This window comes from Dendroctonus ponderosae, unplaced genomic scaffold (assembly GCF_020466585.1).
Source record: "Dendroctonus ponderosae isolate FM_Combo_2020 unplaced genomic scaffold, Dpon_F_20191213v2 Dpon_F_20191213_1, whole genome shotgun sequence".
In the NCBI taxonomy this organism is placed as follows: Eukaryota; Metazoa; Arthropoda; class Insecta; order Coleoptera; family Curculionidae; genus Dendroctonus; species Dendroctonus ponderosae.
Window position 1 is genome coordinate 59,902,163 of NW_026017110.1, and position 27,307 is coordinate 59,929,469.

General features: G+C 35.4%; 3 protein-coding genes and 2 long non-coding RNA genes across 19 annotated transcripts in view; 3 read left to right on the forward strand and 2 right to left on the reverse strand.

Moving 5' to 3' along the window:
• Positions 1 to 1,133: 1,133 nt before the first annotated feature.
• On the reverse strand, positions 1,134 to 13,068 carry LOC109541106 (DNA-binding protein Ewg). 13 transcript variants are annotated; one of them, XM_048661356.1, is made up of 12 exons: positions 12,733 to 13,068; positions 11,252 to 11,380; positions 7,125 to 7,249; positions 5,830 to 6,003; positions 5,494 to 5,745; positions 5,313 to 5,441; positions 4,938 to 5,105; positions 4,162 to 4,302; positions 3,928 to 4,078; positions 3,299 to 3,349; positions 1,833 to 1,963; positions 1,134 to 1,439 (listed from the first exon to the last, which is right to left on the reverse strand). In XM_048661356.1, the coding sequence occupies exons 2-12, from the start codon at positions 11,376 to 11,378 to the stop codon at positions 1,233 to 1,235; spliced, it is 1,656 nt and encodes a 551-aa protein (XP_048517313.1). In that variant the 5' UTR covers positions 11,379 to 11,380; positions 12,733 to 13,068; the 3' UTR covers positions 1,134 to 1,232. The 13 variants fall into 13 exon arrangements, with proteins under 13 accessions (XP_048517313.1, XP_048517306.1, XP_048517309.1 ...); XM_048661349.1 differs by having other exon boundaries at positions 11,252 to 11,490; XM_048661352.1 differs by lacking the exon at positions 12,733 to 13,068 and adding an exon at positions 12,471 to 12,717 and having other exon boundaries at positions 1,839 to 1,963; positions 11,252 to 11,490.
• On the forward strand, positions 1,918 to 5,202 carry LOC125502607. Its single transcript, XR_007280376.1, has 2 exons — positions 1,918 to 2,004; positions 4,906 to 5,202. It is a non-coding gene; the product is annotated as an uncharacterized LOC125502607 (long non-coding RNA).
• Positions 13,069 to 13,935: 867 nt separating the features above from the next.
• On the reverse strand, positions 13,936 to 16,125 carry LOC125502608. Its single transcript, XR_007280377.1, has 4 exons — positions 15,876 to 16,125; positions 15,481 to 15,823; positions 14,798 to 15,028; positions 13,936 to 14,726 (listed from the first exon to the last, which is right to left on the reverse strand). It is a non-coding gene; the product is annotated as an uncharacterized LOC125502608 (long non-coding RNA).
• A 1,283-nt stretch (positions 16,126 to 17,408) lies between these two features.
• Positions 17,409 to 24,376, forward strand: LOC109541012 (glutathione-specific gamma-glutamylcyclotransferase 1). Its single transcript, XM_019909646.2, has 5 exons — positions 17,409 to 18,518; positions 21,323 to 21,358; positions 22,371 to 22,491; positions 22,552 to 22,760; positions 22,853 to 24,376. Exons 1-5 carry the CDS (start codon positions 18,321 to 18,323, stop codon positions 23,045 to 23,047), a joined length of 759 nt encoding a protein of 252 aa, XP_019765205.1. The 5' UTR covers positions 17,409 to 18,320; the 3' UTR covers positions 23,048 to 24,376.
• A 977-nt stretch (positions 24,377 to 25,353) lies between these two features.
• LOC109541009 (phospholipid scramblase 2) overlaps positions 25,354 to 27,307 on the forward strand; it is a 5,863-nt gene continuing 3,909 nt past the window's right edge. The window contains exons 1-3 of one of the 3 annotated variants that reach the window (XM_019909637.2): positions 25,354 to 25,512; positions 25,596 to 25,740; positions 27,016 to 27,225. In XM_019909637.2, the coding sequence (XP_019765196.1) occupies positions 25,680 to 25,740; positions 27,016 to 27,225 (271 nt within the window). In that variant the 5' untranslated portion in view covers positions 25,354 to 25,512; positions 25,596 to 25,679. The remainder of the gene's footprint in view (positions 25,513 to 25,595; positions 25,741 to 27,015; positions 27,226 to 27,307) is intronic. The other 2 variants (XM_019909638.2, XM_019909639.2) reach the window with 2 other exon arrangements.

Consider the following 27,307-nt stretch of genomic DNA (forward strand, 5'->3'; position numbering starts at 1 on the left):
CGCACGAATAATCTTCAATTTAATTGCAATAATAGATATTTATAATAATAAAATCGACCCGGAAAATATCAGTATCTAAGTGCCACTTTGTATGTTTTTACCACCCGCAGCTGAAAGGAGAATTTGATGTGAGAAACCGCTTTTCGGACCTTGGGTACGGGAACCTTCCGCAAAACATGCCGTGCACACGCATGTGAGGTTATTTTCTATATCTCTAGATGTGGAGGTAGTCGGACTCTCGTTGGTAGCAAAGGTTATGATAGTGGAGAAGGAAACATTTTTCAAGAGTGGGGGGACAATATTTTCCGAAAATAAAATTAAGTGTGCACGTGAGCTGAAGTGCTAGTAAACGGTTTTTATTCGAGGCTTCGACCTGCATCCTGTTGACCATCCAAAATACGTGAACACCAACATTTCAACACGCAAAAAAATTACCCGCACTATCGCATAATGTTGCCACCTCCACAACCGGAAATGTTGTCACCCCTTCTACCAAAAAACACATAAATCTGTGACAATATTGACAGTGACAAGATCTTTTGCTTTTCCGGACTAGAGGGCGTCAACATTTTCCGATAGTAAAGGTGACATTATCGGCCGTGGGGATGGGGTGACAACATTTTACTGTAGCGGGGGGTGACATTTTCTGGTAATAAGGACCTCAACAGTAGTGGAGGTGACAACATTATGCGATAGTGCGGGTAATTTTTCTGCTCGTTGAAATGTTGGTGTTCAAGCGTTTTTGGGTGGTACTTTCACTACCGGCAAATGCTGAAGTCACCCCCACTGCCGGAATACGTTATCACCTCTACTACCAGCCTAATTGTCCATTACCAAAAATTGTACATACTTTCCTGACTGTGTTTCAATTCCATATCAAAATTAATTCCTGGGTTTCAGTCATTTATTGTCTCATCAATTAAAATACGTTTCGGTGTATTTTTCCACACAACATTTTAGAAATGTATGCCAAGGCTTAAAGCAGCAACAACGCTCATAAAAACTGATGATGGTGGGAAAATACACCGAAACGTATTTTAATTGATGAATAGAGATAAACGACTGAATCCCAGGAATTAATTTTGATTATCAAAAAGTCGTTACTTTCAATGCGATAAGCGATAAGTTTTGAACACTGATAAATGGTTTATTAATTGTAGGAACATCCACAAAGCCACTCCTACAACTAGGGAATTATTTAAAGACAATGTTAACATACGTAATGCTAAAATCTATTGGTCACTTATAACGGTTTCTTCGGTTTTTACATCGCTCAGACCTTGCATTGCCTTGGTCAATACCGTCGCATCTTTCAGGGACAGAACCTGTAATACTTGTGGCCCGTCGGTGCCAGCACCCTGTATCATCATTGTATGGGTGTTGAGTCCGCTTGGCGTTACTGTAAGTGTCTCGATATTGTCCCCGTTATTTGGTTCCACCTTTAAGAATAAAAATGTTCCGTAAAACAGCTCTTTCAACTAGTAATTGTGTTATCTGTTGTGAACTATTCAAAATGATTCAAAATATAAACTATTCAAAATGAAAAGAAATTACCAAAAATTTAGGAAAAAACATCTCTTTTCCTTAGATCGCATGCAACTTGTAACAAGAAAATAAACACAGAGGAGTATCACAAAATAACAAGCAACACGACACCACAGCAGTTTTAGTTGCAAGAGAATAAAAATTCGACGATTAACAAATTTCTTGAATTATTCGTCTTGAAAATTTTAACTTGAATTGATTGAACTGATACCAAGAAAAATACAATGAAACCAGCTGAATGTCGTGCTTAAAAATAAAAATTGCAAATCAAAACGACAAATATTTACCTTTACCTTGGGAACTTGTACCATGGGCGTAACGCATACAGTGCCATCACTATTTGTGTGTAGATGTTGAATGTTCGCAACCATCGTTTGATACATGGAAGCAGATACCGGAACTGTGATGACACCACTAACTGCAATATCACAAAAAAAACAATAAAACATTATTTAATAAGTAAGTTAATTTCACCAGGCTCATAATAATCATGATTACTTCAAATCTACGTATGTAGTTAACAAAACATTCTATAGAACTATTAAAACACAATGAACCTGAACCAACTTGGGAGATTAAACCCCAAAAACATCATGCATTTTAAAAGTAAAGGCCCAATGAAATAAATACAGCAAATAATGGCTCTCTAACTTGCCGAAGCTATTATCTAATAATACTATTTCTAATAGACATGATGTTCTATTATATAAAAAACCATTATTTTCGAAATAAATTAAATATTGGCAAATTAATTTTTGTCTTTATATTTTGAATTATTGAGCGAAAACGTTCGTAGGTATCATGACGCCCGCTTGCCACGTCAAACCTTCGTCAATTTTGCAGTGTCCATATGAACAAAGACACATATAAAGACAGTCTTTCAGACTGTCTTTATCTGTGTCTTTATTTTATCTTAGAACAGAAGTTCACAAGTCTTTCAGTCAACATGACTGACTGCAGTATCTTGAACTTTTATTAAAAATCTTATTGCTCCCAATATTTATATTAACAGTCATTTTTTAAAAACATATATTTTTATATGATTCTTTTATTATGTCATCATGCCCATTGTATAGATCCGATTCAACAAATTAAACAAAATTCGGAATTTCTACTAAAAACAATTTAACGCGACGATACGACTGGACATAAGTTGGAAAAAAACCGTTTATCTATTTCTCCGAACCACAAAGGGTCCAGCGGTTTGTACTGAGAAGAAAATTCAAAAATAATTGCTTGATGCTTTATAGACCCATTTCGTAAATAATTTTACACTCTAGTCTGGCTTTACGCCAATCTGAGAGATTACTAATTATGTAACATGTACGTGCTATGTTTTGTATTGTGTTTTTACCATTGTTTGTACTGTATGTATTATATGTTGCATTTCGTTTTTTACTCGCTTTGTCCATAAAATTAGTTTTTCTGTGGCAATAAAGCATATTTTGATTTAATTTGATTAAAATGTTTTTATAAATTTCCAGATGCACAGAAATATTGTTGATTGTTTCATGCATTTACATTTAAAATCCATAAACGTTTTAATCAACTACATATGAGACCTTTAAATAAATTAAAGATAAAAAAATAAAAGAAAATAGAAGAAAAAAGTCCATAAACTATTCAGTAATATGTTCAATTCAATTCAATTTCGGATGTATTCTAAATGAAAATAAACAACTGAAAGTACTAGCACCTTAAAAACACAAAAAAAAAATAATGCAAATGTGAAAGTCATAAAAATCGTACATACCCTGTCCGTCCTCACCAGTCAATATGATTTGACCCTCAGTATTCAGGGTTGCTTCCGTAACAAAATTCAATGTGAGTTACAGGAGGAGGAAGTTTTGTACCAAGAGGGCAAAAAATATGTATATTCTGAACTTTTTTGAAGTGAACAGTTTTCAAAAAAAATGCCCCAATCAAAAGTAAATTTGCAAACTGACAAAGGGGTTACAGATTAGTCTTGATTTTGTCTGCCTATATAATTGAACAGCATCGTTCGACAATATTCTATGTTATACATAGTTGCGTTCAATACAAAACATAATCTGACAAAATTGTTGTCGAAAGTCATTCTGATATCTATAGATATTCTTTGCTATCTGGTACAAATATATGAATGAAGAAAAAAGTTCTTAGATTACATATAGATATTATTGGAAAGCTATCGTGGAAAATGGAGAACTATAACTTTATTAACTTTAACACGCACACAACAGATTTTATCACATAACTCTACTGGCTATTCTTTTGGTTAGTTAGTTTTAAAAAATTAAATTGCAATCAAATGATCAAGCATTCGTAGTATAGTGCTCCATTTAACAACAATGAAACATCAAAATTCGCCTTTATAAAAGCAGACAAAATTATAAGACGTACCATGCCCATCTTCAGCAGTTAATATAATTTGCCCATCTGAATTGAGTGTGGCCTCAGTAACTGAATTCAAATCCACAACTTCTCCTTGGGAACCACCCTCACTAATAGTCTGTATAGTGTGCACACTGCCGTCCCCATTACCCGATTGCAACTGCAACGAAATATTTGCAATATGTTAGCAGTCGCACTTTAGAAATCGTTACGCGATTTAGAATTTGAACAAAAATTACTCACCGTGGCCATACCCTGTACATGAGCAGTAGTACCATCTGGTAAAGTAATAATGGGATTATTAGGATCTACTTGTACAATACTAACGGTCCCATCAGGATTCGTAATGGTGTGCAGTACTGTTGGGGCATACTGCGTTGTAATCTGAAAAAGACAAAAAACATTAATTTTTTTTTCGAAATGCAATTCTGTAATTGGACATCAATAAAAGTTAAAAAACCCCTTTATTGATGACCAATCTTAGGAGCGCTAACAAATATATTATAGCATTTCACACATCTAAGTCACAAGTAAAAAACCAAAAACTCAAGCTAATTGAACAATAAATGACTAATAAATTTCTACAAATGAAAAATTACCAAATTATTAAAAAACGTAGGTAATTTGAACTAATCGAGCAAATAGAAAGTCAATTGTCACGACTTCTGAATTAGACTATTTTCTCAGACTATGAAGGCTTTCACGGCCGGTCAGATTACATTTAGGGATGTTTTCCGGGCTTTGAAGCCGTGGTCTATTGGAATTTCTTCCTAACTAAAGGAAGAAATTCCAATAGACCACGGCTTCAAAGCCCGGAAAACATTCCTAAATGCAGACTATTTTCTATTTGCTCTCATCTCAAAAGCATTACTTTATATTCTTTATTTACACTAGGGAACGCGCCCGTGCGTTAACTGGTGCAAATAATCAATTTCAAACTGGACCAGTAACTATAGTGCATAATAATTAAAAAAAATATATTTGCAGGCAACATATAGAAGCGGATTAAGGTTACACACGTCCACGTCTGAGCTGTAGCCTCCAGGATCGAGGCAAACCTGAGTAGAAGAACCTGATAGTCCCTCAGGGGAAGCCGCAATGATTTGAGGCGACCCGTTAGCTTGAATCTGAATCTTATGGGTGGGCACGCCAGACGAGTGCATTTTTAGTACACCCACGGAATTACACTGAAAAATATTAGTAGGACTGCATGTGAATAGAAAACGTTTCATTATATGATGGGTTTGTTCCAAACGATTTAATAAACATGTCGAAAAACAAAAATTGTATCTTCCAACTCAGGTCCTAAGGGTTCCGTAATTGTTTCAAAGCATTAGTTATTGTTAGTTCTGATTTAGTAAACTTCGAAAACTTTTCTTATTAAAAACACTTACATTCGCATTTGATGTCGCGGCAGCATTTGCCTTTTCGTCTTCCTCGGTGAAGGCTGGTAACAAATCTTCTCTACCATGAAATTTATAGCAGTTGATAACGATTTGTCGTAATGCGTGAGTCCACGAAATCTGAAAATGCACAAAACATCATGAATAAGAAATGAACCAATGAGTACCTTACTTTTTGCTTCTCGTCTTCGCTTCGTGCGTCCATACGGACGTTTGCCCAAGGAAGTTCTTTTGGCCACCATGGAGGCCTGGTTGATTCTCTGCCCCAACCAGGTTTGCCTCGTCCTGTTGAGTATTTCAACATCAACGGGATGAAAGCGCGCAGTTGCGCTTGTGTCATTTTCTCTACAGGGGTAGGTATTCCATCGATGATGAGAGGTGGAAGTTCAAAAAGCGTCGGATCTTCTTGAATTGGTGGTGGTGCCTAAGGGTAATTTTCATGAAGGCGATCTGTCTCGTGCCCTTCTTCCATGTTCCAATTAGGAACCACCCATTTATATTTACTAACCTGATGTGCTAAGGCGTTTTCTAATTCTTCCATTATGGAGACTTTCAAATTCTTTATCACGTCTTCTAACGGTTTGGCGCCGAAAACTTTATAGCTCGTATTTGGTTTTCCTGGAGTTGCCACTAGAACTATCGCCTGTTGACCCACCCTAGTAGCAAATTCGTCTATTGTTTGCTAAAGACGAATGGAGAAACGATTAAATCAAAACTGTCCTTGTCGGCGAAAATAAACGTAAATTGCTTTAGAGCAAAATAATTATGAGACCGTTAAATAAGAACCATTTTATAATAGGGGGGTGGGGGGTGTATACACTGAAGAAACTAACAATAAACGCAACAGAAGTTAAAAATTTAAATTAAATTTAAAAATCCTTGCCTGGTCGAAATATACAGTCGACCAGTCCGACACTGAACAAATGTTCTGGAATTAAAACTGAACTAAATTACTTTACCCAATCAAAGGGGAAGCAAACTTGTATTATAGTGTAGGTCATACACACTATAATACAAGTTTTGATTGTAGTATTTTATAATAAATAGCATGTAGGTGTTTTGATGACGACGTATAAGTAAACCACAAACCGAACGCAATAAATTATTTGAGCTGCATTTCATTGATGACTTTCCCAAAAAAGTTTCAGACGAGATTTCCACGAAACTCATTTAATCTCTTCACTGAAACACAAAGCCATCTTCAAAACACAAGATACAATTAGAAGCAGTCTTACAAAAACGACACCTGGCAAAATTATAACCTTTGTGAATGTAACCAAATTTACATAGTAACAGTCCATAAAAGAAAATCAATCGCTTAAAACCGAGAATCATCATTGTCTGACAGAACTTAAGAAGCTTAAACAAAGGGAGCATAAACTAGTCAAGAAAGTCCAAGCCTATCAAATAATGGTGTCCGTAGTCCAAACGTGTTAAGCTGATTTCGACCAATCATGGTGGTGAAGTGAACCGAGCTGTAATAAACGATCTGTCGTCGAGTTTGCGCTGTGTGAGTGGAGTTACTAGATGGGATAGTGTATACAACCGGAATTCAAGCACAAACTTCCTTAAATATTTAGCCTTAACTAATCTTTAAGACCAAAGTGAAATTCTCTGTAAAAATCAATCAACATTCATGGCTGAGCTCAGGAGTGTCCAAGAGAGATTTCCAAACTATTCATTTAATCTCTACATTGAAATCCAGAGCACCACTGAAGTAAGTCTTAATAGAAACAGTACTCCCTATATTCTATTTTTGCCCATAAATCCAACAAATTAAGAATAATTAACGATTATATTTACCCTGAGTTTTCGAAGTAGTCGATTCTGCTGTCTTTTTCTGATTGACGGATTAGTCTCAAATGAATGAGGCCGTTTTCTTTTCTTGGAAGAAACTATGGCCGCTGCTGCTGCCACCCCCACCGGACCTAAAAAATAGTAACTCTTTGCTTAGTAAAATAGATGGCATCAATGTACCCAAGCTCAGTTTGTTCGAGATTTTGTCCAATTTTTGCATTCAATTTCGGGGATTTATCGGGAATAATCACAACCATTGAGGTGAGCATACTTCGGAAAATTTTAAATGTGATTTTCTCTAATAGAACAAACCTTAACCATGTACTGTAACTATATATATATATATTTATTAGTGTATATACTAAAACACACTTATGCACATGTTGAAACCCATATCAACAATCAATAACGCTGATTGAGTTAGAACTAACTGGTACTCCCTATGAACAATAATTGTTTATCCAAGGGTTCCAGGGTTGTAACGAGATAATTAATTAAAGAACTGAAAATGCCGGTGACTTTCCTTGAATCCTTCGTGTTAATTTGCGTTTAAAAGTAGGTATAAGGGAGGTTTTTTTTCGACTTCCCATAATTGATAAACGATGGGTTTAAATGATTACAGATTGTTCATTATAATGGTCAGTCCAGACCTTACGAGCCTAGCCTGAGGCCTAGCCTGAGGCCGAGCCTGAGCCGCGGCAACTTCCTTTGATGTTTCGTCAAAAGATCCACAGAAAGGTGGCCGCTGGTGTTTCCAGAAACATCAAAGGACTTTTGGGCGGCACATTCCTTTGAAGTTTGGTGGAAACACCGACAGAGAATGAATAGTTGGTCTGTACGAAGAAAAATTATCGATATATGTGAACTGAATAGGACCTTTACAATTACAGATTAAATGTTAACTTGAACGTTAGTTGCTGCCCTTATTATTATTATTGCAAGTTCTGTTGTCTGCCTGGCACAACTATTTCGTATCATTCAAAAGTAAGCCTAATGTATCATCGTTTAGTTTCCAATAGCAACAATTCTGTGTTCTAGCTAACCATCCCAGAAATGCCTGTATTAGCTCACAACCCATTAATCTGACTCAGAAATTATCTTCTAAAAATTATTCTCCTCATTGAATTTTGTGTGACCAAAAAAGCCACGAAAACTGCTTGATTCGTGCATAATCTCGTCGCCCTCCAGTGTATGATTCCTAGTTCTCAATACAGTAAAGTCCGCTTATAATGAACCCAGTTATAGTGAACTTAAGTTATGGCAAAAAGTTAGCCGAAAAACCATTGCAAATTACGTTATGCATGGGGGATTTGTAAGGAAAAAATGATTATGAACCAGACGATGAAATTCCACTTAACGAATGGTTAGAAAAGTATAAAGAGTCTGACTACGAGTACGACACACACGAAGATGGCCCAATATTGTCGAAGAACAAGTTAAAACCAAATTGAGTGATTTCAATTTCTTCGAATATGTGAGCATTCTTACAAGAGAAATGTTGACCGATGAGCAAATTATAGACTCCGTAACCTCATCTACAGCTTTAAGCGATAATGAGAAAGATGACGATTTAGGTGAAACGTATTCTACTGTACACACTAATGCTGTTTCTGAAATGACAAAAAAAGTGTCAGAAACTCGGAATATTCTACAATCACGCCAAGTTCCTAATCATATCTGGGAGTCCTTTTGTGATTTGTGATCTTGAAAACTACATAAATAATATCTATTTTTGCAGCAAAAATGTACAAACATAAATTACAGACTTTATGAAGTAGATTTCAAACTGAATTTTGTTTATCTTTTTGTGTTCTTTTTAGTCATACCTACTAACTTCTACTACTCTATGTAAAAATAACGAAACAAAATACATCACGTGTTTTTGTATTATTATTCGCTGATAGCGAACTCCGGATATAACGAACCAGTTTTAGTTCATTTTTCAAGTTCGTTATATCCGGACTCAACTGTAGCAACAATTCCCCGTCTATCTAAAGAAAGACAAAAAACCTCATACAGAAAACTCGAATTATAAATAATAAAAATTTCAAAAAATCAACAAAATAACTCATAATGAAAGGAATTAACTTCAAACAAATGCTTTAGTAAAACAATATAAAGTAAATAAACATTTGCATATATTAAATAATAATACATATATATATATAAAGTGTAAATGCAAATAATACAAAAAAACTTTCAAAATCCTCCAACCTAATTGATAATAAATAATCCAGTTACAAATACTCATTGACTGTATTAGTAGACTACAAAAAATCACAGACATGCTAATCATTTGGCAAATAGTTAGTAAATACTCAGTCAGTAATCATTCGCTTGAAAATTAACTAAAATGATGTAACGAGCAAGAATTATTTGAGCAAATCGCGAATATACAGGGTGATTCGAGTTTAATCTTGATAAGGTCAGGAACTCATAAAACAGGTTAGAATAATTTTAATCATGTACAAAAATGTATATCTTGTACAAATGATTTTTTTCCCCTTAAATTTTTTGGAAACATCTTTCAACGGCTTCGATCTCCGAAAAGATGCAAATTAGGGAAAACTTTTACATCTTGTAGGAACTTGTTCTTTCGATTCCTGAAGTTATCAATCCAGATTAAACTTGAATCACTTTGTATGGGGTGTATTCAAAAGGTTGGGAAATCTCAATACCCAGTATATTTTCACGTGATTGTAAGCGAAAGATTTTTTCTAAGATCTCATGCACCAGTTTAGCAAGGCAGTCACTTTATTCTGTGTTTTTTTGTTTTGGACAGGGCGCATTTAAATTAAAGAGCTTCGAATTAATAAAAAAATGTTTGGCTGCAGTCTACTCAGTCAGACTATCTGTTCTAAGCGACTTGTCGACATATGTACATAATATAATATATAATAACTTACAAAAATGTGTCTTCTGAAATTATAAATCCAATCATATGATTATGAAAATTGATACTTGCATATATGTGTTTAATTCTAAAAATTGACTGATTTATAGACAAGTATTGAATAAATTCGAGTATAATGACATGCAAATAGTTTTTCTTTTTACACAATTATCATGCACCCATGCAACAAAGTATACTTGCGGTTAATGACTGATTTTAAGCGCACCTGGTGTTTTTTTTTTCAATACTTTTTTTAGAGCTTATTACGTTAAATCGTGCATTACATCTTACATTAATTTTTAGCGGACGGAAAGTAAAATCCGTAACGAAACGTACGTTTCATAGGTTTATCCAGTTACATGAAAATTTTTAGGGCGTCAAATAAAGGACGTCCAAGACATCGTCTACGGCTTATCGAACAAGCTCTCGTGAAGCGAAGCGTGTAAACCACAAAAAGGTACGTTTTGAAGTTATAGGAGTTTTTTAAGGCCGCAAAGTAAGGGGCGGAGCAGACACAACGTCTTGTCGAATGAAACAATAGACCACAAATCGTACACTTCCAATAACGTTTTTATGTATTTCTCCTTAGAACAACTTGCGGATTTGGCTTAAAATGGAGCTTACGCAATCAATTTTCCTTCTAATTATCCCGCTTCATCGAGTTTCACTCATTCTGTGATCAGTTTTCCTTCTTTAACTAGACAAGTCATTTGATAAGACGTTGGATCTGGACCGTTCTTAATATCCACTAAAAAATGTAGTACTACTCCTGCATTTTCACATTCTGGTTACTTTGGCGAATGAGCTTTATAATAGTAACGATAAAGTTCAACTAACTTAAACCTGTTAATTTCCGTTCAAGCTTATATCATTGGCAATTAGTTTAAGTTTTTCTTTCGGTGATTCGGTTTCTCTGGACCCAAAGTTAGTAAAAATCCGTAACTTGATGCCTAGTCACGGTAGACGACCGTGACTTGCATAGGCAAAAACTTCTGGGAAATGAACGCGGTTTGAACAACACAAATAGGAATAAAAACATTTTAAGTCGAAAGATTGTATTTTCCAATCATTCTTTCTAAAACTTCTAAGTGGTGTTTGATCTATTTCAGTGTTTGACGCCTACTGACTTTTGAATATGAATACATTTAAACCTCGAAATAGACTTGAATGCTAAAATTGGCGCTATATGAACTAGCTTGGAATACTATTCGGGGTGTAAAATAAATTGTTGATTGTTTACCTGCTGCTGCCAGTTGTGCAGTGACTTCGTCCCCCATGGCAGCAGCCATGAGATCAGCATTGGTCTCATAGGCAGAACCAGGTGAAGAAGGGCATTGGTCGTCGTCATCGTCAGACTGTCCGGACATTCCTGAGGGAGAACCCACCACCATGGTAATCTGATCAGCTCCATTGCTCGAACTTCCGTTAGTGTTCATATTAAACTAATAAGGACTTTAACCTAACCATGGAAGAGGTTCTCTAAAAATTAAGTTTGAATTCGTTTTTCGAATATGTTTCTTTGCCTTTGGCTAGTATTTACACGAAATTTCATAATTTTGAATTTATGGCTTCCCGAAACATGCAGTTTAATGAATGTGGTTTGAAACAACTAAAGGAATTTCGAGGAATGATAAATTCGAAATTTGTGTTGCATGTGCTTGGGAACCTTTGGGTTTAGCATGTAGCTTGCGCCTTTTAAGTAATATATGTACGGAGGATATGAAGCCTGAAATGTTTGTAAGGCATAAGTGATTAAATTGGGCATTAAGGCGAAGCGATAAGCATCCAGGGCCTGGGCCAAGTGTCTGGAAAATATTAGCAGTATATATAAATATAAGGAAGGATAATGTTGGACCAGTATGGCAACAAATGCATGTGTTTGCTCTTGGGAATACTGTTTACATGACGCTCACTAAATAGCAATCAAGATATCAGCGAAATATTTAAACTCATTAAAAGCTTTTGATAGTTTAAATGTTCGACTAATGAGTCACAGTGGAAAAATTGGAAAACATGCATAATGATGGAGGCATAAAATCAATATGCTTTTGATTGATGGGCTAGAAATTGGGGCTCTTCACCCGTTTTCGTCCCGCAATATTAGAAAAATGTCCAAAGGCATTTAAACCCAAAATAATGCGTTTGATTTGTATTTTTTGGAAACGCATGCACATGCAACACAAATAGTATGTGCGCACAAAATGGTGGTTTGGCGCCAGTCATTATGAAGGCTGACTAGGCCATGCAAAAATGCAAATATTACGAACAACTGGTTATTCCAACCTTCAACAATGCCATGGTTAAATTCTTCTAAGTTTAGTAGTCAATATATGTCACTCGATGATGTAAAAATGAATAGGAAATATTGAAAAAAACATGATTTTATCAGTTGCATTTCGAGTTGATCAACAACAATGGAGCAGGCTCAGTTAAAATTATTACTACGGCTGCGTACGCACCTGCGTGTATGGTGTACATTTATTAGAAAATCAAGCTTTTGAGCGCAGATTTTGAAAAAATCGGTAAAGAATTTCACTTGGCACTTTCACGGCACTTTGACCAACATTTTCTACCTGGGTAAATATTTGGTGAACACCATGGCGTTTCATTTACGTCACACCACACATAATATTGATCGAACTTGGCGTTGGGTTTTGATTCGCAGCCATATTACCCGAGTTTGCGCAATATTAAGTCTTTACTTAAAGCTTTTTTACTTACCCTACAGCCTTCGGGACTAGAAAAATTGTTTTTTTCACTCTCAAACTGATTCATGTATTCTTCTACAGCATACACGCTATCAACCTATAACCAACACAACATAGAACATCGCTAATTTTAAGAAATTCTTTGATAAGTTTCTGTGCATATGGCCCGGCATCTATGGGCCTTTCGCCCTACTGTGAAATCTCACCCTGTAGAATTCGAACTTTAGCGCGTAAAGCTTACGAATCCCGACCATTTTAAATGTTTTGCCAATGCAAAAGCCTCAAAAAAACTTGTTCGCAACAGAGAAGAAGGCTGGCTTTTGAAAAACGGGCGGAACTAATTCTATAAATGTAAAAACGATTTGCAGTTTCCAGAGAGGACCGATAGATCGCGCCATGAACGGGTGGGCGTGGAGAACAGGACCGGTACAAAAAAATCTTAACTACTACAATTACAGGATCACACTTAGCAAAAGTTACTACAAATTAGCTATTATTACACATAATTACGAAATGTTCATTAGAATTTCTAAGTACAAAAAGCGGTAAAATTCGTATATATTTCGCGTTAAATGCGAAATATATTAGCAGCATCTTAAAAGTTACTTGGTGGAAATTATAATGTATAGTACTTACAATAGAATAACTTATATATGAGAACAATAACTAAGCAAACAACATCCCCATCCATCACCAAGGAAGACATGCGTTACTAGCATATTTATACGTAAGATGGAAAACTGCCGATTATTCCACAAAACTTAACTCAAGCCTATTGCAAAACTCGAATAAATAGTTCTTTAATAATCTGCAAATATTTAACTTACGGAATTAAATTTTATAGATATTTTAAAATAATTTATTTCATTATATATTTCAGATTTATTTCTCCCAAATGGCAATTATTTGTAGTTATTTAACTGTTTATTAAATGTTTATAGCGTATTGCAAAAGCATGTTTGAAAAAATTAATTGCAAACCAAAAAAATTATTGAAAGAAAATCGTATCCCTAATAAAACTGAAAAAAAGTTTTCTTTTGTTGCTAATTTTTCTTAAAATTTAAACATCCACTATTTTGTCCAAGAATATTATTACGAATGCAGAAAATTGCAAAAGTAAGAAGTTTTTAAATTAATTCGCTGGATAAAAGTTCCGAAAAAATTAAAAACAGAAGTTCTTATAAACTAAAATAAATTTAAAAAACTGTATGTGCGCCAGCAATAAAATTGAAAAATTGTATGATTTCGTTGCCAATTTTATCCTAAAATGTCAAGATCCCGTATTTTCTGTTGGAATACTAATTATCAGAATGCATAAATGAAAAAGGTTTTAAATTAATTTGCTGAAAAAGTTCTAGAAATATTAAAACTGTCAAGTCCTTTCGTCCAGCCTTGTGGTCAAGAGAAAAAAATTCAAGATTTATTTCTTTACATGCCGGAACTCCAGTAGACATTAAAAAGCTCGAAATCAAAAAATCTTCTAACTCGCCCGTAAAATATTGGCAGATCATTAAGAAACACCTCGTATGTTGAATTTCTATTTTGAACACGCACGTGAATATTGATTTTGGGACACCTTGTATGTTATAAGCGAAAGTTGCTCGTATTAGTTAAAAAAAATAATCGACAATTTCCATACCATGCTGATGAACCGCGGAAGTATGCAGGCCTTTATATAAGAATTTAAGCCAAATCCCAGCTCCTCCCATTAAAGTTCCAACATTTGTGGCTGCAGCCGATATTGGATCGCCACAGTTCGAATCCATCTCCTTTTGATATTCGAATCCATCTCCTGCCCTACAAAAATAAAAAATAAAAAGTACGATGAATGTTCAAATTAACAAATCGAGTATTAAATTTCTCGAATTTGGAACATCCTGTATCGTTATTATATAGAAATTAATCCACATGCAAATCCTTATTTAAAAATCGCAGTCCCAAAGGGTTTCAGCTGCTCCGCCCATAACTCCTCCCATTAAAGTTCCAAGCATGTGCAGCTGCCGTTACCTACAAAAATTAAAGATAAAAGTTGCGAAAATTTTAAGTTAAAGTACAAATGAAGAAATGGGTTTATATACCTTTGCCTGATTCGAACTTGCAAGTTCAACCAAGTTGCCTACAACTTCTACGACCACTTGGTTGGGCAGAATGAGCAAGTTCTTTAACGCTCTACTGCTTCATTAGTGATTTCCTTGTTCGAACTTGTTCACCACTGGAAGTTCTCTTCTTTATGTATCCTTCTAGCTGATTTGAAGCCCTACTAGATAAGTGCCACTCGTGCCATGTTTAATAGTAAACCTTTTTCTTCTCTAAAATGTGAAGTTTTATCAAAAAACACTAGGGAACTTTTTTGTTGATACTGAATCGAGCTTTACGAAATGCATATTCAAAAACAGAGGGTTGGAACAATAAGAAAGTTACGCCCAATTAAGTTCCAAGAGGTGGGCTTGGTCTACCCCTTGAAGCGAAAAGTTAACCAAATTGACTGCAACTTTCCACTACACTTAACTTTTCAATGATGAATTAACCGAAAAAGTCCAGGCAAATAACAATCCTGGCATACTGAAATCCTTTACGAGTCTAAATAAGGGTCTTTTTAATGGAACTCTAGGGAATAGTGGACAAAATAGCAAATGAAGTGAGACATTAAAATCCCAGCTAACACAGAGTATGGCGGGCAAATGCCGCTACCACAACGGGTCAGAAGGATCAGAAAATGGTCTTACAGCGACATATATGGATAAAACTCAGAAAAACTCACCCGAAATTGGTTTTTGGATCCCAGGAAATGTCCGCTGAACTTCCCTTCTGCACCTGTGTTGCATACCCTGTTTTAAAGGGGCTGCAAAGAAAGCAGGGCCCAAAGAGGCACCGCCCTTGTCCTTTTCTTCGGCTTCTGTTATGTGCTTTTACGGACCAGTGGGAGTGAGAGGAAAGTTGCACACCGAAACAGCTTAGGGGTGGGTTGTCCTACCCCTACCATTGTAGGCCGGGACCTAAGGGTCCATCCACCCCTTTTTTAAGAGGCTCCAAAGTTTCTAAAACCGTAATCCTGGATTGTTCTTCACTGCACTTGATTGGCTCAAACTTTCAGCTACACTCAACTGCTCAAGGAATTAGTGGAGAAGTCCGTAGGGCCCAAGGCGTACCACTTACCCTATGTTCTAAAATGGCCGACACTTTTCTTGTCCATCATTTGGATAGTATTCTTCAATGGAAACCATGGAAATAGTGATGAAACCGAGGACACACAAGGAACGAATGGCCGTGTACTTGATGGTGCAAAAGCACTTGAATTTGATGAGAAAATGTCAATAGGATGATTCTCATTGGTGGAGTTGACTGGAAGCCGGTAGCTGCACTTGCTCAGCAGCTCTGGATCGGAGCGCTAACGCTTTCGCGCAGGTGGCTGTTTAAATGGCCCGCGTTTCTAAGTTATCACTAAGTGGAAAAATGCCTACCGACGCTACCAGCACTTTTACATCGACGTCGTACTGCTCTCTAATGAGCGTCTAGGTGCGTCGTAGGCCAGTGTTGCCATATTTCGTTGCTGTCGAAGATAGAAACCTTGGTGGAAAGCATCTAAAGACCAGAAGATTTGCCTTTGGAGAGGGGCGCAAGACAACAATGAATGTGACACGAACAATTAATATAAATAAACTCTTTCAGAGACTTGAACGGTGTTTAACTGATGAAAATGCGGTTTTATATGGAACTTTTCGGGTAAAATCAGCTAATTATCGCCTACCTGATGCCCGTTTTAGGGCTTTTGCAACAGAATGAAAAATATACAAATCGTTCAAGTCCAGGGAGCATGTAAAAGGGGGACACAACATGGACACAAAATATACACAGTGGGCTTCAGAAAGTGGGGTTGGACACCTGAAAGATTAGGCTAAAAAATCAGCTATTTTGTTTTAGCAAATAACAAAATTTTGAAAAAAAAAAAAACGGGTTCCTTACACGGACTCGACTTGCAAATGAACAAAACTTTGTGATGAAAGATATAAAAATAGTCGCTAGAAGGGGGCAGAACTATCGAAAGCTTGGGGGCTTAAAGTCATTTTTCATTTTTTGTCTGGAACTCTTTAAAACAAATGTCTCGGAAGACGGCAAAAGAGATTCTTCGAACGCCAATCGGTCTGTCTTAAACGGAGGGTTGAGGGTGTCAAACTTCCCCGTTCTTTTCCCAATTTTTTGTGGTTTTTGACAAAGTTTTTATTTTACCCCAAGTTCGTGCTCTTGTTAAACTTCATAATTTACGAATAAAGGCGATTTTAAGTCTTAGTTATTTATGAAAATTTCGTCCTTGGGACAAGTCCTTGAATTGCTCAGCTCCTTGTTTGAGCCATAAGTTGACTACTTAATGTACCAAACCCCTTCCAGAGCCTGCATGTTTTGAAAAGTTCTTCCGATTTTTCAGTGCTATTTCACGTGTGATTTTCCGGTGTTTTGAATACCTTTGGTCCGCTTTGGCTGCCCTGAAAACACTTTCACCGGCCGAAAACTCTTATATCTCTTACCCACAACAAAAAACTTTGGAAACTTATGACGGAGAAAACAGGGCACCCGTCTTATTTTACATTGCTATTTTCTCTATTCTTGTCTATCTTTTCCCCTCCTTATCTTGCGCAAAACCGGTTCTAGAATGCGCGGCGACAAGTCTGGAGAAACTTGTTGCCTTTTTCAAGAAATAGGCGACAAGTTTCATGGCTTTGTCCCCATAAGGGACTATAATTGATCTTCCTCTTTATTTTAGACGGGGCCTTTTTTAATTGGAAGGCTGTTATTTGGAAGCGATTTTGTACGGAATCTTGAGAATTTATTGCGATGCTGGCAACGATGTGCGTGGCTTCATTGAGGACGTGAAGTTTTTTAAGGCGGTATGGGGTTTATTATTTTCAAGCCACCTTCCCCAACCTAAGATTTATAATGGATGTCATCAAAATCGATCAAATGGATTTTGGCTCTATCCATTATAGAACCATGGGATGTTCTGTGTTTAGAACAGTAAATCACTGATTATGCTTTAGAGCATTACTTGGATGCATTTTACGGTAATATCTTAATAATTTCAAGCATTTTGTTAATTACGAAGCAATTACTCTAACTAAAATTGTTGATAATTAAACAATTTAATGCATTTTGAGCTCCAAGGGGAGGAAAGGTCAGGCAATTTTCCCCTAATGTGCAAGAAAATGTCTCAAAAGTCCCCGTTAGCCTTTGAGGCTGGTTCTTGATAACCAGCATTCAACAATGGGTTGTTTAGGTATGGCCTTAACATTTTTTGTAGCACATCCTGTAGAGAGGTCAGTTGTCTGGCGCTGTTGAAATTTTTCACCATGTAGTAGGATATAAAACAGTCGAATTTAACACTGCCAAGCTTTGGTCCGCTGTATTTCGCCAGCATATTCTTCCATTAAAACGACAGAGTATCGCGATGCCGCACCGTCGGTAGTGGCTGTAGATGGGCGGCAGTTTCAATACTTTCAATCAACCGGAGGCTTTGCGAGCGGAAAGTAAGATATCGCTCAAATTGCATCAGATTAATGGCTGCAAATATAAAAACTGGTTCGGTATACAATTGAGCGATATTTGGAGATGGACCGTGCGATGGAGCCCGCTGTTTTGGAATCCAAACTTTCCGAAAGTGAAACTAAGTTTCTATGGGTTTTCGGTTACGGTTCGTTGTGCTACAAGCCTGGATTTGAATTCAATAAAGCCATTTTGGGTTTTGTGAATGGATTTCAAAGAAGGTTTTGGCAAGGGAACGTTACACATAGAGGCACGAAGGAACAGGTATGTTTGACGACAAATAGCATACATTCACTTTATTTTTCCGTATATTATATCGCTTGACGAGTGACACAGTTTTGGCAATTACCGCATAACTTTACTTCTTAATTACTAGAGCCTATAGTGAAATTTCTAGCTGCTTTGATGTACCTATTTGAGAATTTACTGCACATTTTACCCAAGCATTTTTACATTTAAAAAAGCTGTTTTTATTCGCAAAGCGTTTCTGCTATATCAAAACATTTTTTTCCTAAAACCCTTCAGCACTACAAATTCCTTCAATCTAATCCCCAGAAGATTTCTTCAACTGTGTTAATTTTCTCCACAAAACATGTACACTCCTTGATAGTTCTCTTGAAACCAATTTTTCTCGACTGTCCATTCTGCTTGGGGCTGGCATTTTTATTTAATTAAGGTCTTGATAGGCTTGGCCTAAATATCTATCAGCATATTAATTAACAATTAACCCACACACAACGGATTTTCTAGTTATTATTTTTCGACAGTAAATCTGGCTTCAAAGAAATTCAAGATCAATGAAAAAGTGCATATTGAGCCCAGACAATAATTGAAATCAACCCCTGATTATGGCAGCCGCTCGTGTTTAACAAACCTCGTAATCTTCTTACCAGACTGGAAGAATCTCGAAACCAACCAATGACTGTTTGATGTTTGGTCTAAAATCAAAAATTTATTATTGTCCGATAAATTTGTATACGTTTTGATCTTATTGAACTCACCAAATGATACATCTGGACCATTAAACCGACTGCAATTTTCTAATTATATACTAACAGCCACTTAGAGAACAAAAGAACCGCTATTGTGGTGTGAATATTATTTTAATCGGCAAAGTGGCCAGCTGGGCAAAAAGCCGCTCTGATACTTAATACCTATTGATAAATATTATTTAGGCTAAATCGAATGAATCCAAGAAAAAGCACAATCTTGTTCCATTAAAAGTGGTAACACACAGCAAATTCTGCGAAAAAAATTTGCAGAGGCAAGAATTCCATTTACTTTTGTGTTTCTTCATATATCAAATTACCATCCTTTATCTGGTTGCGGCAAAAATATTTTTGAATGGTTATCGAAATTCCCACCTCCTTTTGGTACTGTTTCTATAGTAGTAAATCGTGTTTGTTTTCCTACTGTTCTCAGTATCAATTTTCCTATTGTCTTCGTTTGATGTTGCCCACATGCATGAATCCTATTAAGCACGTGGACTTTTTCATATCATTTCTTTTCGAAGTTTTTCCAAGAATCTGTTCAATGTCTTCTTGAGTCACGTTTACTTTACCGATGTCCTTCGCTTCCTTTCTTCGGTTTCACCATCTTCGCATTTCTTCGCTTCATTTTCTCATAAAAGCCACAAAACCTCAGTCAGCGCCTTTGTGTACAAAGGCCAAAGGAAGAGACTTTAGACGTGCTTTAGACCTTAGATGGTCTAAAACACTTTAATAAGAAAATTGTGATAAATGTAGCAGGTAGACCATAATTCACAGGCGATGGTATTGGACTTACAACAAATGGCTTATAACTGAACAACCCAAATACATTAATATAATTAATTTAGTAATAATTATTATTAAATCTGAGGCACAACTTGAAGCGATATAAACATTTTTAATGGTATTTGCGAATGTACTTAAAGTTATTTTGAATTATTAACTCGAATTTGGCACTTAAATTTTATTTAATTATCCTCTTCATCTAAGAGGTAAGAAGAGAGGTAGAAAGGAAACAGGAAAATCCATCTACTGACTTAAGCAGATTCTGAACTGTAAAGTCTGGTGTTTTCAACCTAGTAATAAAACTTAGACCTACATTCCATTGACGCAAGTTAAAACCCAAAGCGCGTCTCTACAGTAAAAAATTGAGTCTTCCACGTGTGTTATTTGGCAGTATGTTGATTGTAACTTTTCGCTGAAATTATGGGAAACCAATAAGAGAAAGCAACTTTAAATACAAGTAACAAAACCTGCCTCAAACTCAATAGAAATAACAATATCATGGGGCAAATTAGTTACTACAATTATTCGTTAATGCTTGGATAGGTAGATTTAATAACGATAAATTCAAATAGACCGAAATAGTGATGAAATGTTATCATTAGCAAGTTACATATTTTAACACTTTCTCGTCACGTTCGTCAGCGAATTGTAAAAATACGAAATTAACGAAAAGCTGTAATTATAGAACCAGCTTTGTTATGCCCACAAAAATGCTGGCTATAAAAATCAAGCAGTAAAATATATCAGCATATTATTAAGACCCCAAAATGCTAAATCACCAAGCAGTGTTTCCAAGTTTTATTTATTGTACGTTTAATTATAATCAAAAAATGCCGGCGATGTTTGCCAAAACCCATACGTGACTATCACTACGATTTCCTTTGACGTACACCAATAGGAAATATAATTAGACCGTTTGTATGTATTAATTTTAATTTCATGCTAATGATAATATCTCCCAAAGGTATCGATTCTTTGGCGCGAAATATACAGCATAGATGCGAAAAAAAATTAAAAACTAATTAATTAGTGTCTTAAAGTGCCAGACAAGCCTTGATTCACTTGCAAGGTGATTGAAAGTAGTGATTCAAAAATTACTGTAATATGTAATAAACCTTCATTTTTATTTAATTACATTTTACACTGCTGATTTGCGCCTAAAGAGGACAAGTTTGACATAATAATTATCGGAATTGATTTGCAAAGTCCTCAACGAAAATTGAATTTATTAGCTCTATTTAGCAAATTCCATGTGATTATTGTTGTAATTGTTAATAAGCGTTTTTTTTTCAGCCGGGCAGAGTCGCAACGCTAATAGAGGACTCAGATGTAAGTGATCATGGTGCAAAAAAATCACTACACACTCCATATGACGCTCTTATCAAAATCGCAGTATTATCTAGTTCAAAAGTCAACGACTGAATGTTCCTAGACATACTGGCATCATGGATAAAGCAATTTGAACGGAAATACATACCTAGATAGTCATTATTCACGTGTAACACCAGATGCGGCTTTTTAAGTTTATTTCTTATATTATTTTTCTTTGTACATAGAAATTATCATCTAAGGGATTCTTGAATTGAGATCAAAAAAGGTGTTAAATAGATCGTAAAAGAATTATTGGCTATTTAACAAAGGGATTAGGCTAAGGGAATCCAATATATATTGCAAAATGGGGATAGTTGTGAGATGATGCTAGTGGCTAACAATGCGGGAAAATAATTCAAACTTTTACAACCTGGATTAAATTCGTTATTGCTTTCAGTCAATCAGGGAATCTACACTTCATGTGACAATAGATTTTTTCAATATTAAAGAATAGAACAGTCAAGAATATAATTTGATAATCTCATAAGTCCAATAATAACAATATAGCACTAAATTACGGGAATCAAAGGAAATTGAATAGGAGGGATTCTGGAGTATTACAGCAATAAAATAATGATTCCCCAAATCGATCAACAATGAAGCATGCAACTTCAGTCAATTTGGGGTTTTATTTTGTACAATAAAGGGAATCATTCTCTGACGGAGCACTCATCAAAAGGAATGAGTAAACAGCTTATTAGTTTTTTTATTAGATTATTTATTATAGCTGCCCGTCAATATGAAACACTTATATTTTCAAATGTTCAAAGACGATTTATGCTGTCTCAATATTATATCGTAACTAAAAAAACTTATTAAATTGACGTAATTACAAACCTTCACCACAACAAAAAAATAAAACTTTGGTCTTAGAAGGCATTACGCAATTATGGGTTTAATAGTGTATATGTGGTGGAATTCGATACCTAAACGGAAGACTTTTTTGCGTTAAATGAATACTAAATTTCAGGGAGTGGTACATGGAGTAGCATATGCGATCAGTGGAGAAGCTGCGATTCCTTATTTGAATCACCGAGAATGCCAGCAAGGTGGTTACATAGCAAAGATCGTGGATTTTCATTCGGAGAAAGGTCAGTTAGAAATTGCTATACTTATAACCAAATCCAGGTTTTATATTTCTCGGATTCCAGGAGAATGTTTTAAAGTGATGATATACGTAGCATGTCCTGCGAACGAGCATTGGCTTGGTGATAGTGAAATTGATGACATTGCTGGAGAAATAATTAGCTCCAAAGGACCCAGTGGACACAACGTCGAGTATTTAATCCGCCTAGCTGAATTCATGAGGCTCCACTTTCCTGGCAAACATGACGCTCATCTTTTCAGCTTGGAAGATCGGGTATGTCTGCACTTTACTTCAGAATATTACCATACTCTTTATCTTTGTCATAATTCAAAATTGTAATTTTCTTAAATACATTTTTGCGTCAGGTTCTGGCGTTGGTAAAGGAAAACCAGATGTGCCTTGATACATTGATGGGATCCGGAGAAGGATGTATAACGTTTATACGCAGAGCTAATTCAAGGGAAACAAGTCCAACCCAAGACCGAAGAAATGGAAGACAGGATACGTTCGAGGGTACGACAGAGGGTTCTAGCAGCCGTCTTCGCTGCCTTAATATATAAGTATTACTAGAAGATATTTTCTAACATTTTTGTGATCTTGAAGCATTACAGAGGTATATATTAACTTTATTTATACATATTAGTTTCAATTAATTTTATTCCTTTGTCACTTGGCTTTGGAAGAATGCATGGAGTTATAAATTAATAGAGTTTCTAGCTCAGTCATACATCAAATGTGTGATTGTGACTTGTAGGGGTCAAAATTCAATTTTGCGAGATAAGGGTGATATAGGCCATGAAGTAAACACATGCATCTTCTTGAACTAAGTGGAGTTGTATTTAAAATATATGCTCATGACTGATTTCCTTCAAATGTAACTTTCTTGAACCAAATACAATGCCTTCAAAGGCGTACTAAGTAGTTTTCACTTAGATTTTAAGGATCAATTGTGATTTACTTGTAGCATTGTTTTGTTTATAATGCAGTTTGTCGAGCATTTGTGTATATATAAGCGTTCGATTTCACTAATTAGGACATTTTGAAGTCATTCAGCAAAGCTACAATTTCCCAGACCAACTGGCATTATACATTATGTATGTCCATATATCATGAATGTATTACTACTACTGACATAAACTTATATAATAGTACGACTATGTGATACCCATTATTCTATAATATTAATATAAATAATAATAATTCTAATACTCTTATTGAGTTCGTCGCGTTTTGTTCCTGCTATAGATATGGTCGTTTGCCTGAATGTGTTTTTGGCTTTTACAGCATTCGAAAATGTATATATTTGTTTTATTTAACTCTTTTCGGTTCCAACGTAAAAATGACGAGCGACTCCAGTCAGTTAATAATAACCAAATACATTTTATCTTCGATTTGCGTATCACACGGAACATTTTTATTGCTAGCCAGACAAATAAATAATCTGAATGGCTTCGAAGCCTCGACCCAAATTGTGGAAAAATGCTCAGGCTTTTACGTAAAGGCAAAAAATCGTATAAATACTTTTTCTGGGCTGCGCACAACCGAAAACGCTGTTTTTAATTATGCAGTAATGTTTTATTTTATTTTAGTAATAGAATAAAGAATATTAAACAGTAACAAAGCACAGGGTTTGAAAATTCTTAAATTAGTGTTAGGTATAGAGAATCTAAATCTATTCTCGTCGGTTTGAAAAGTCTAAAAATAATACACTAAAGTACATTTAATCATTAAGTGGCCACTTGATTTGGTGGTACTTTGTAAAATAGGTCAATGCTTGTCAAGAGACGAAATTTGAATCGTTAAGTGTTACACATAAGTGGAAGAGTGACAAGCATAAAGACAAAATACAGGTTTACAAATTGATAACAATACAGATATGTTAACGTTCACTGGATGTATTATTTGGTTGTCAATATTAGTGATGAAAATTGATCAAATCCAGACAGTTTTGATAATAGTCTACCGTTGAATAGAAGATCGCTTATCTGTGTAAGCTATTTTTAATAAAGAGAACGTAAAGCTTTTGCTATCGCCAAATATTAAACCGAATTGCCAGATTTTAGTACTGAAGTTAAAAAAAATTGTGAATTGGACGGACTTTGAGTTAATTTTACAGTTTCCAGCGAAAACCGAAAAACTGGCGTTAATATTTTTTCCCCAACCATTTCGAATGAGTGTCGAGAATTACATTTAATTACGCAAATTATTTATATTTTTTTCTCATATCTCAGTATCGGTTGAAAATATCGGAATAATCAGTAGAAGGCTTTTGGTAGAGGGCTTGAAGCACTGTTTACATTTTTTTTCTAATAAGTTAAAAGGTGAAAATATGAACCTTTCCACCATGTATACCGTCGAAAAACGTCAAAGTTTTAGATCTTATTTTTCCGCAACGTCTAGAAACATGAAATAATATTAGAGCCTTGTCGATAGAGCTACAAAGTTGATTTTCATCTGTCTTTGCCTTATGAGGTTTTGTTCAAAAGTTATAACTTCAAAAACTAGATATATAGCTTTTGAAAAGTGTTAAAAAAGTTTTAAACGTTTTCAAATATATAAATGACAAAATGCTTAGGTTGCCTTTATATAGAGAGCTAATTAATGAAAGCGACGGTCCATTTAAATACTCAATCTGGTGTGACAATATTTAATTTATTTACATATTTTAATAATTAATAATTTAAACACATAACTGGAAATGAAAACACATTTCATACTCGTTACTCGGAGCGGCATATAAAAAAGGGTCTAAAAACTTGAGATTTAAAGTAAAAAAAATTATTTGCATTTTTTAGCGAAAAAAACTGAGCTGAAGACGGACCTGTGTTGTTTACCAGTTTCCAAGCATGGACCCTCCACCATTTTTGACATTTTAAGGTTATATTTATGCGTAGAGAATTCCAAATCCTGCCAGACCAAAAATAATTTGGAAAATTCATATTAATTACACAATTCGAAGTGGTATTTTATTTGAATTATGTAAGGGCATATCCTCAAAGGATATAATTAGACACTTGGTAATACTGTGAGCTATCAATTTGTATTCCAAACTTCGCTTAATTCGTCATGAAAGATAATTATGGGAATGACTAATAATTGTTTCTTTAGATTTGTTCAACACCATTGCAAGATCACTTGAATCATACGATTCACCACATTTAGTTCAGAAGTCTGATCCTGCCTGCATAAAATATGTCTTATCCTCCTCCTGCCCAGGGACAGCAGCACGGTGCCTATCCTACTCCATATAACAGTGAGTACCTATTGAAACCTACATGAAACTGTGCTAATTGGTCTTAATTGAATCTCACAAACTCGCCTTTTACCATAAAACGTATTTGCTAAAGGACACCAGAGATTGACCCAAGTATAGGGCGTGTGTTTCTACGAATTGTTACTGCAAATGTTAACTTGGCTTAATAATTAATCATAAAATCATCAACTAGAAAAATGGCATTTTGCTCAGCTCATGAAACTTTCACCCAAAACTCCTTTCCTTAATGTCTGATAGTAGGTTTACTGGGACAGTTTTAATAAACTGGAATCCCGAAAAATCGTGAGGAATTTGTTGTATAATCTTTAATTTTTATTATAAAACTATAATTGCGGACATAATGGAGAACAATTATCGCTTATGAGAGGGTAAAACCGTTTTTTTTATTGAAAAAAGTGCTTTATTCGAGTAATATGAAAATGTCGATTTACTCTTGTAAAAACGCTATAAAAATCGTTCTAAAGCTTATCAGTTCCATTACGATCAATCAGAATAAGCCAAACGTAGTAAATCTACGAGCTAAACTCATTCACTTATTTTATCATTCGACGTTTGTACGAAATATTCAGTCAGTCAAACTAAACATTATGTAAGATGTGTGCAGTTTATCAGTAGTTGCTCATTGAATATTTACCGAAAAATGCAATTTTTCTGTACGAAAAATATTCACATTAGTTCTTATCCTTTATTTCAGATAAATATTCAACTAAATTTAAAATGTTGCTTTGTGAGCCACTTGCATTATTATTACACATTCACGCTCGGTTTCTTGATGTATTGACGGACTGGGAAAATTTAAAGCAGATAAAAACATCACATTGATTCTGATACGTTTATGTTTTTCGATTGTTAGATAATTGTTTGTTTGTTGGTACAACGGATTTTAAATGCTTAGTTTTTTATTTGATATATGTTTTGGTTGTCATTACTTTGGTATGTTGTAGCCGAGAAATGCGTCGTTTTGTTGAGGATTCTAATGAGCCACCGTCATTTATCTAGGCAATTTTTTTTTTTTACTTTTTGAAACACCTCTATCTGTCATTTTTTATTAAGTTTGCATAATGCTGACGTAGGAGGTTTGGAATGAAGCTCAATGTGTCGAGAACGCAAATTTCTTCTTCAAAACAAATGGACCTAAACTGGTCATGATCGGGACAATTCTTTGATGTTCCTGCACGACAACGCAATCCCGACAATACTTATCTAACAACGTTTTGAACAAAAACCACTTGAAATTTGTTCATTTATTTCCAGCTCCTTATCCTCCAGCTCCAAATGCTGGATATGTAACTCCTAATGCGCCAGGTTACGGCCCTCCTCCCGGTTACGGACCGGGACCGCAAGGTTACCCTGTTCCACAAGGCCCATATCCTCCAGGACCTTATGGGCCTCCTGGTTATGGCGGTGGTGCTTCTCCAAGTACTATAGTCAACCAACCAGGGCTGGCTCCTGGAGGTCCTCCTGGTAAGGCACATTGCTTCGTACCTAAAGTGTTTAATCAGCATCATTACAACAGAATTTCATATCTTATTTGAGTAAAATGAAT